General features: G+C 34.0%; 2 protein-coding genes across 4 annotated transcripts in view; one reads left to right on the top strand and one right to left on the bottom strand.

Moving 5' to 3' along the window:
- The window catches only part of f13a1a.2 (coagulation factor XIII, A1 polypeptide a, tandem duplicate 2), a 56386-nt gene that overhangs the window by 22481 nt on the left and 23349 nt on the right, over window positions 1-10556 (bottom strand). The window lies entirely within an intron of this gene.
- On the top strand, window positions 173-6566 carry ly86 (lymphocyte antigen 86). Of its 2 annotated transcripts, none has more exons than XM_009297218.5 (5): window positions 173-415; window positions 2550-2636; window positions 2988-3116; window positions 5380-5432; window positions 5515-6566. In XM_009297218.5, exons 1-5 carry the CDS (start codon window positions 277-279, stop codon window positions 5596-5598), a joined length of 492 nt encoding a protein of 163 aa, XP_009295493.1. In that variant the 5' UTR covers window positions 173-276; the 3' UTR covers window positions 5599-6566. The 2 variants fall into 2 exon arrangements, with proteins under 2 accessions (XP_009295493.1, NP_001297417.1); NM_001310488.1 differs by having other exon boundaries at window positions 277-415; window positions 2541-2636; window positions 5515-5598.

Below are 10556 nucleotides of genomic sequence, written 5' to 3'. Positions count from 1 at the left end.
ACACTCATGTACTCATGGTATTTCCAGTGAGTGCCCTATAAAGGGTTAAAAAAAAAAGGAAACACTAAAATATTTTATTATAGACAGGGCTGAAATGAAAAGAGAAGCTGGAAGTTTTAGTAAATGTTTTTCTTGTGGGTTTGATGAAGTGCTTTAATGAAGCATTGTTTGAAACTGCAGGGAAGTGAAAGCCAGTGACACGCTGACATTATCCGATGACCCAAATGAGAAGTTAAGCTGCTCTCGTCCACCCTAAATTCAACAGAAGCGAGTTCTATGAAGACCTATTTCAACATGCTGCTGTTTCTGATTCTGGGTTTGGTTCAGATGGATCGGGCTCACTCTCAGGATCCCCAATGGCCGCTTCATACGATCTGCAACTCCAACAAGCTCACGGTGACCTACAGGAGCTGCGGTGAGATCAGAGTGATGAAAAATACACCGGTAAAAATGTTGGGGTCTGTAAGAGACATTTTATTCAGCTGAACTGCATTCACTTGATACAAGTAACGATGTTGGTAATGTTGCTAAAGATTTGGCTTCCCTGTGGTTGCTGTTAATCTCTTTGTTTTCTGTTCTGAGGTCTTTTAACCCACATGAAAAAATACTGTAGTAATCTATAGTAAAACATATGCTGCTTTAGAATTATTATAAAGTGTATTTTACTGTTTATATTACAGTATATTACATTATGTTTTAGTTTACCTTGTACTATATATTTCATATTACATATTATAGTCATATTACATAAACTATATTACATACACAGTGTGTATGGGTGTTTCCCAGTACTGGGTTGCAGCTGGAAAGGCATCCACTGTGTAAAACATATGCTGGAATAGTTGGCGGTTCATTCCGCTGTGGTGACCCACTGATTAATTAAGGGACTGAGCCAAAGGAAAATGAAAAAATTATAGTAGCTGTGTTACCACATAGAATTAACACATGTTAATTCCAGTACTTTACCATAGTATGTTTAGTATAGTGTAGTATTTTTCTCATAATAACTTTGAGCAGAAAATGTAACATATTACAATGTTTTCTGAGTAATTGTGTGACACTAATTGGAGAATTATGCTGAAAATTCAGCCCTAAATCACAAAAATAATGACTTTAAAAAATATGTAAAATAGAAAACATGCATTTTATATTGTAATAATATTTTAGAATGTTAATTATTTTTGAGCGAAATAAATAGCCACAATGAACATTCATTCATTCATTAATTCATTTTCTATTCGGCTTAGTCCCTTTATTAATCCGGGGTCGCCACAGCGAAATGAACCGCCAACTTATCCAGCATGTTTTTACGCAGCAGATGCGCTTCCAGCCGCAACCCATCTCTGGGAAACATCCACACACACTCATTTACACACACACTCATACACTAAGGACAATTTAGCCTACCCAATCCACCTGTATCGCATGTATTTGGACTGTGGGGGCACCCAGAGGAAACCCACACGAACGCAGGGAGAACATGCAAACTCCATACAGAAACGCCAACTGACCCAGCTGCGACCTTCTTACTGTGAGGTGACAGCACTACCTACTGCGCCACTGCGTCGCCTCACAATGAACATAATAGTCCTTTTTTTTAAATAAGGAAAAAGTGTTTCGACCCCAACATACAATTCTGAATGTTTTCATTTGTCTCTTGTTTGATTGACTTCACTATAGTTTGGTTCAAAAACATTAGAATGATTTCTGAATAATCATGTGACACTCACTGGAGAAATGTTGCTGAAAATTCAGCCCTGAATCACAAGAATGAATGACTATTTAAAATATGTTAAAATAGAAAACATGCAGTTATACTTTAACAATATTTCAGAATATTATTTGATATTTAATCAGAATATTATGATATTTTTGACCAAACAAAACAGCCGTGGTGAGCATAATAAACTTTTTTTACCTCCTTTTAAAAAAAAAAAAAATGTTCTGAAGCCAACATGATATTCTGAGTGTTTTCAGTTGATTGATTGACAGGTGTCAATCATTAACAGGAACTTATTTCCACCTTTATCACCTTGCCTTGATGTTTTGATTTGTTTCATTTACACATGTATTGCAGTTGAAGTCACAATTATTCACCATTCTGTGATTGTTTATATATATATATATATATATATATATCCCAAATGTTGATTAACAGAGCAAGAAATTTTTCGCAGTATTTCCTATAATATTTTTTAAACCATTTTAAGGTCAACATTATTAGCCCCTTTAAGCAATATTTTTATTGATTGTCTAAAGAAACAAACCACTGTTATACAATGACTTGTCTAATTACTCTAACGTTACCCTAATTACCCTAGTTAAACCTTTAAATGTCACTTTAAGCTGAATTCTAGTATCTTGAAGAATATCTAGTCTAATATTATTTACTGTCATCATGGCAAAGATAAAAGAAATCAGTTATAAGAAATGAGTTATTAAAACTATCATGTTTAGAAATGTGTTGAAAAAAAATTGGGGGAAATTATATACAGGGGGGCTAATAATTCTGACTTTTTATCCTTAATTTTGTCGTTTAGTTATTTCAGACCCATTACAGGACGTCGGTGTCTCATTCCTGCCCTGTCCGAACAAACTCACAGATCCCACAACAGTCAGAATAGCCTTTATTCTGAGTGAGTGTTCGTCTTGCCACAATAATATTTCCCTTTCAGGTTATCGAATTCATGTAAAGTAGTAACTCCACTGTTAACAATTTTGTAAATGGCACAGTATTTACCTGTAATATGAACTGTATTTTACTCTAGGACAGAAATGCAGTTTGTTGCTGTGTTTTACTTTAAATTTGCGTTGTGAAAATGACAACTGTATATTGCAAAATGTATATTATACAGCAAGAATACACAATACTGTAAATACATATACAGCAATATAAATGTGCTGCAATGTAAAAACAGGCATTTTGCAGTAATTGAGTTACTGTAGATTCTGTGGGAAATTGTTAACAGTGTGTGTTTTTTCTCTAGGGCAGTCCATCACTGAGTTTTACTCCTCTATTAAGCTGTTTCTGAATGGACTGCACGTCTGGGGTGTGGATGAGCCTCTCTGCCTTCCTCAGTTCCCACGCTTTACATTTTGTGGAAGCCGGAGAGGAGGTAAACGGAGTTTGCATTGGGTCATTTTTATAATATAGAGATGAAGTCAGAATTATAAGCCCTCCTGTTAAATTTCAATTCTTTTATACCTTTCCTCAAGTTCTGTTTAGCGGATAGTAGATTTGTTCAACACATTTCTAATCATAATAGCTGTAATAACTCATTTCTAATAACTGATTTCTTTGCCATGATGACAGCACGTAATATTTGACTAGATATTTGTAAGATACTGGCATTAAAGGGGTGTTTAAAGGCTTAACTACACTCTTAGATATTTGATTGTGTCTTTACGGTAACTTACAGGCAGCACTAATGCCAGTAATTACAGAAACTGTCCCTTTACAGTAACTGACCTGTAAATGTGTTTACAGTAGCAGGACTCTACCGCAATTTCATTTATTTTTACAGTATCCCTTCCACGACTTCTTTTATAGTAAAATGCCCTTTACCACATTTTAATTTTACAGTAGTTTTACTGTCATTTATTTTCATTTTATTAGCTGTGCAAAAATATTTTTAGTATTTTTATTATAATAAAGTCTAAATAAGAGACACATTTTTGTCTACAGTACAGTACAGGAGCTTGTGCTTGATTACTTTGTTTACAATTGAGTACCGCAAATTCCTACTATGCAGGAAGTTATTAAAATGAGACAATGCAGGGGTAGGGTCTGTCTGCAGACAACGGAATAACATGAAGGAGCGTCACTACAAGTTATGGACACCCACATGTTAAAACTAAGTTGTCAGCCAGATGGCGCTGTACCCATCAGTTATTAACATTGGCTGCATCCGAAACTGCTTACTACTAAGTAGGTACTGCATTTGAATTTAAGCGTACTACTCGGCCGTTCTATACATTCTATAAAGTATGAATGGAATTCAGACGTACTACATCCGCCATTGTGTCATGGTCACGTGACCTACCTGCGTCAGTTGCATCGCCTCACTTCCATTCATGAATTGTCTCGGGAGGCATTATGGGATAGCGTAGCATGCATGGGATGTGCACTCCAGAATCTCGCCGGAAGTAGTAAGTCATCCGGAAGTAGTAAGTCATCCGGGTATTTCTCGCATACTGATTTTCCAATTCTATGAATTCAGGCATACTACTCGGCTCACAGTGATTTGAGCGTACTATATTGACCTTATTCTAAAATGCGGAAGTGCGCCTGTTTTCGCGATTGTCTTAGAACTTCCGATTCAGTCGCCTATGGGAGAAATGACAAGGAATAATAAACGGCTGAAAATGGCCAAACTACTTGCTCAACAAACAAATGTTTGCATGACTATACAGACCAAGTAGCATAATATAATAAGAAAATATTAAATTGCAACATCAAACAGCGTAACGAGCCTTCCACACCTACTCCACACCTAAACCCATCCATCATAGTTATTAACCTCTATAACAGGGGTGTCCTGGAGAGTTTAGCTCCAACCCTAATCAAACACACCTGAACCAGCTAATCAAGTACTTACTAGATATAATAGAAACTTCCAGGCAGGTGTGTTGAAGCAAGTTGGAGCTAAACTCAGCAGGACACCGGCCCTCCAGGACAGAGTTTGGACACCCCCATATCATGACAAAACGGATCAGCAAGTGAAGTTGCATGGTGGAATTGCTAAATAAATCAATATAATAAAATATCAACTGAATTGGTTGTGGATAAATTTGGAGAAAACTCTTGTTCTCTGGTAAGTATTTCCGCCATCTTACCACCAATCTCGTTGTGACGTCTCCCATTGTTTAATGGGATCTTGATCTTGCCAAGGGGTGTAATTGTAGTAGCTTACACCCCTGTCTTGCGGTCCGCAGACAGATACTCTTGCAATGCAGTGCATATTACAGTAGTGAACTGTAAAGACAGTATATTGTAAATAACTGTACAATTGCAGCAACAGTGCAGGTTAATTAGTTTAATTAGGTGAGTTAGGGTAATTAGGCAAGTCATTGTATGATAGTTTGTTCTGTAGACAATCCAAAACAAATATTGTTTAAGGGGGCTAATAATATTGACCTTAATGGCTTTTAAAAAAAATGTAAAAACTGCTTTTATTCTAGCCGAAATAAAACAAATAAATCTTTCTCCAGAAGAAAAAATATTATAGGAAATACTGTGAAAAGATTCCTTGCTGTGTTAAACATAACTTGAGAAAAAGTTGAAGTATTTCACTAATCATATAGCCCTCATCTGTATACAGAAAGCAATCTGACATTATTATAGTAATGAAATAATGCGTTTGTTATGAATTTCTCCAGAAATGATCACCTTCGAGATGTTAATTAAATCAAAAGTAGACCTTCCTCTAAAGGTTTGGATCTATTTTTAACATTTAGGTTTTTGTTTATAAATGGTTTTTGTCTGATGTTTAACTCTTTGTTTCCCTCCCACAGGGCGATTTTAATCTAATGGTTCATGGAATAAATCAAGATGGTTTCCAGATCGCCTGTGTGAATGCTACACTTAGCTTTTGGTGATCTTTTAAGACTAGAGAACTTATTTATTCTCTCATTATGATCTAAGTTGTTCAAAGATAATTGTGCTGTTCCTCTTTTAAACGTTATTGTTGTTTCTTCATTTAGGAAAGTAAGGGAATTTCTGCATGCGTTCGGGATTTTTGCAGCTTTCAGGTGATTTTAGAGTTTTGTTGTTTTGACTTCATCCCAAACTATAATTATATAAACATATAGACCATTTCAATGTGGTCATGTCATTGGCCCATGAAAATTTCCTGCTTATCAAACTTCTTCATAACAATAACAAGAGGCAATTCAGTCATATCGTTATGTTAGAACACCGGTCATAGGAATATTTATCAATACTTATCAATATGTTGTTTTGGATTCTCAGAAGCTATCTACCATTATGAGGGATGTAAACAAAACAACGCTCTAAACGTATTTCCTGTTTTACATTTTTAATTTCTACAGCTTCTGAGAATCCAAAAAGAGCCACATATTGATAAATAATGTTATGATAGCTGTTTTAACATGAAGTTATGACTGAATTGCCTTTAGTTAAAGTTATGAAATAGTTTGATAACACGCAGGAAATATTCATGGGTTAATGACATGACCACATTGAAATGGTCTATAAAATGTAAAACAGGAAATACATCAGGACCATTGTTATCATTTACATCCCTCAAAATAGTCAATAGTGTATAAAAAACATGCCATTTTAATATTTCTTCTTTTTTTATTTAATTTTCTATTTTTTTTAAAGTTATTCTTCGCTTTTCAGTGCAGACTATTATTGAGACATGCAGGATTAACTTAAAATTTAGTGTTTTTTTGTTCGACAAGTCAAACCAAAATATTAAAAATTAGCTTTTTTTTTTTTTTAGCAATTCTGAAGTCTTTGCCAACAGAATAGAAGTTTGTTTGCAAAAAATGTATGACTTTGTTTGAAATGTATGAAATTTAATATAAATAAATTTAACATACTTATATTGTTATTATATATTTTTTTAAATATTTACATTTTGTTCTGTAGATCAAGGACAAATCTTTTTAATGTAAAGTAGCAAAAAATGGTGAAATGTTAAATCTTCTTTAAAAAAGGCTAATATTATTGTTATTTACACAATCAAAATCACCACACACAAAAACTAAATGAAAAAGTCATCAATGTCCATAAGGATGCACACGGTTTATGGACTTTTTTTGTATTAAATTTCCAGAAGAGTTTTATCTTAAATGTACCTAATCTCTGAGAGGGCATTTCACATTTTTTCTTTACACTTTTCTCACATTTTAATGTAATTACAGTACATCTTTGCAGTACAGAACATGTTGCTGATCTTAAAGTATACTTTAAAATCCATTCCAATATAAGATCAGAAAATAAATAATATTATATTATAAATGATGAAATTGTTATGTCATATTATAAAATTATAATTTATTTAATTTCTCTGATGTTGGTTCTTTATTATTTTATTTTATTCTGTTTTGTTGTATTTTTTACTTTCTTTTATATATCTGTGTTCATTTGTTTTTTAGTTTTTTTTTGTCTTTGGTCTTGGTACTGTTTTGCATGCTTAATGATAATAAAAAAGTAATAAGTTAATAAATAATATTATTATTAAAATAGATACATAATAAGCAGGAAAAAGTAATCATGAGAAAACAAGTTTTATTATGTTGAGATTATGAAAATATTAAATTTGTGATCACGAGAAAACATGCATGAAAATACATTTAATAGCGCATGGTAAATAAGGATGTTTTGACATGTATAAAATATAATTCATTTAACTTCCCTGATGTCGGTACTTTAGTATTTTATGCATTTTATTTTATGTTATTTTCCTTTATTTTGCTTTTGCTTGTGCTTGTTTTTTTGTCTTTGTCCTCTTTTGTATGCTTGATTATATTACTACTACTACTACTACTAGTAATAATAATAATAATAAAAATAATAATCATAATAATCATAATAATAAAACATGCCATTTTAATATTTGTTTGATGAAAATTCCTCTTATTTTAAAAATTAAATTCAAAAAAAGAATTTTTAGCAATTAATATAATTTTTTAAAGTTATTTTTTCGTTTTTTTTCAGTGCAGAGCATTATTGAAGCAGGATTTTTTTATTAATAATAATAATCATAATGATAATAATGATAATAATAATAACAATATTAAAGTAATAAAAGTTATTAAATAATTATATTAAATAAGTAAATGAAAAGCAGAGAAAGTAATCATGAGAAAACAACATTTGTTATGTCGAGAATAACAATAAATATCAAATATAAGATATGGTCACAAGAACTTCCCTTAGTTTTCAAAGATGTGTTGTTGCGTTATGTTTACCTTTGTGTGATTTTCATTATTATTTATTATGCCTCATTGTTTATTAGCTTTCATATGCCTTTGTGTGATTCAGCCAAAAAAAAAAAATGAAAAAGGAGGAAAGTAAACAGTAAAATTAAGCAGCGCAATACTGACTATCACCAATAGATGGCGCCATGAACTCTTCTCGCTGTCTGCTGTTTATAGTCTCATTTCCGCTGTTCATCTTTCTACTTGTGTTGAGGGCTAAGCTACATCCTCATGGTGTCCTTTTAATAACCACTTTTAATTTTTGCATTGCTTCAAGTACACAAAATCCCCGAGTACTTATAATAAACACATGTAATGCTATTAAACTGAACAAAGAAGTGAAACGTTTGTCAAAAGTCTAGCTTTTTAAAGGGATAGTTCACACACAGTCTAAAAATTACTCACTATTCACCCTCAAGTGGTTATAATAAACCTTTAAGAGTTTCTTTCTTCTACTGAGCTCTAAAAAAGATCATTTAAAGAACATTGACGTCCATAAAAAACAACAAGCCTGGAATTCAAACTGCAAACAACATAAGCTCCAAAATCTCTGTCCTTTTTAATGCTAACATATACATTTGTCACATGCTTAGTGTGCTAATGTAGGCACATACAGTGCTATTGCAGACATGTAAAATTTAACAGGCAGATCTGGTTGAAGCCTGAGTCGTCTCATGTTCGATTTAATCAAAATCCTTGTCTTACTTTACTCGCTTTAGCTTATGACAGAACTTCCATCAGGCAAATATTGCATAATCATTCTGAGTTAGCTTGTATACGTCACATTCTGGTGCTTCAGTGATTTAGGAAGTGATTTTTTTTTCAGGTTTTGAAAGCAAAAGGAAAGTTAGAGTAGCCTAGCAGTGGATCTAGCATTAGCAAACAACATTAGCAGGCCCCAAATTGTCTTCATTAGCAATGTAACGCTATAGTCTGCTCGATTAAAAGGATAGTTCACGCAAAAATTAAGTTCTGTCATCGTTTATTCACCCTTCGATTATTGCAAAACTGCTTGAGTTTCTTTCTTTTGCTGACAACAAAAGAAGATTAGCATTTTTTGATTAGCGATCAAGGGTGGCACGATGGCTCAGTGGTTAGCACTGTCATTTCACAGCAAGAAGGTTGCTGGTTTGAGTCCCAGCATGGTCTCCTTGTGTTGGTGTGGACTTCCTCCGGGTGCTCCAGTTTCCCCCATGCACGGTCTAAACACATGCACTATAGGTGAATTGGGTTAACTAAATTGGCCATAGTGTGTGTGTGTGTGTGTGTGCGTGTGTGTGTGTGTGTGTGTGTGTGTGTGTGTGTGTGTGTGTGTGTGAATGAGAGTGCACTGGGTTGCAGTTGGAAGGGCATCTGGTGTGTAAAACATATGTTGGAATAGTTGGAAGTTCATTCCGCTGTGGCAACCCCAGAGAAATCAGTGACTAAGCCAAAGGAAAACGAATGGATTAATGATTAGCGATAAGTGTTTTTAGTATTTGGAACCACTTAAGAGGTGGTAAATATTCACCTTTAGCTTAATTATCGTTTTAACAACTTATTTCAACACCAGTTTACCTTTGAAACGCTTCATACTGTTATAGTTAGATGCTATTTTTATGTATATTGCAAGGCAGATGGATTATAGGTGGCTGATAAATACGCAAATAGTCAGTACACTCTTAAAATAAAAGATTATTCATAGTCTTTGATTTCCAATAAGGACATTTTTCTTGCAAAAAAAGGTGCTAAAAATAAATAATAAATCACTGAACAGTTCTTTTGGCAACCCAAAGGTTTATTTGAGTGCACAATGCCATTCATCTCTAATGTTGTTTATTAATAAACAGATAACTGGACTAATTATTTGAGCCCACAGTAACCAAATACAGCAACATGAAGGAGCAGAAAACCTGTTTTTTCACTTCTCTCCAGCCACCCATATCTGTAATGCTGGAGCCTGCTAAAGCAACTCATGCAGTGCACGAGCGTGTGCTTATTTTAAAATAAATGGCCTAATTTTGACATGTGTTGATTTCAGATGATTACTGGTGTAAAACTATGGCCAATCATGCAAAATTCTCTTTAGTTATTAACTATTGAGACAGCACAGTGGCTCAGTGGTTAGCACTGTCGCCTCACAGCAGGAAGATCACTGGTTTGAGTCTCGGCTGGGCCAGTTGGCATTTCCGTGTGGAGTTTGCATGTTCTCCCCATGTTGGCGTGGGTTTCCTCCGGGTGATCCGGCTTCCCCCACAGTCCAAACACATGCGCTATAGGAGAATTGATTAACTAAATTTGCTGTAGTGTATGAGTGTGTTATGAGTCCACTGCATAACACTGTAGTGCCCTCTGAAATATAAAGACTAAGCCGAAAAAAATGAATGAATGAATGACTTACAGGTTTTTATAATCCAGTAGTCAACATTTGAAGTGGATCAAAAACGTTTTTGTTTTGTTAGACAACTGAATACTGAAAAAAAAGTTATTCTAGAAAGGAGGTGTGTTAAGGCGCATTGTTGGCTTGTTGCTATTTTGAACTAAAATTGACTGCATCATTGACCAGCTGAAAGCTGCTCTAAAGTCCAGCGCAGAGCGCGTTAGTTGTGCACTTTAAACAACTACAC

This window comes from Danio rerio, chromosome 24 (assembly GCF_049306965.1).
Source record: "Danio rerio strain Tuebingen ecotype United States chromosome 24, GRCz12tu, whole genome shotgun sequence".
NCBI lineage: Eukaryota > Metazoa > Chordata > Actinopteri > Cypriniformes > Danionidae > Danio > Danio rerio.
Note: the sequence above shows the minus strand (reverse complement) of the source record. Positions and strands in the feature narration are given on the sequence as shown.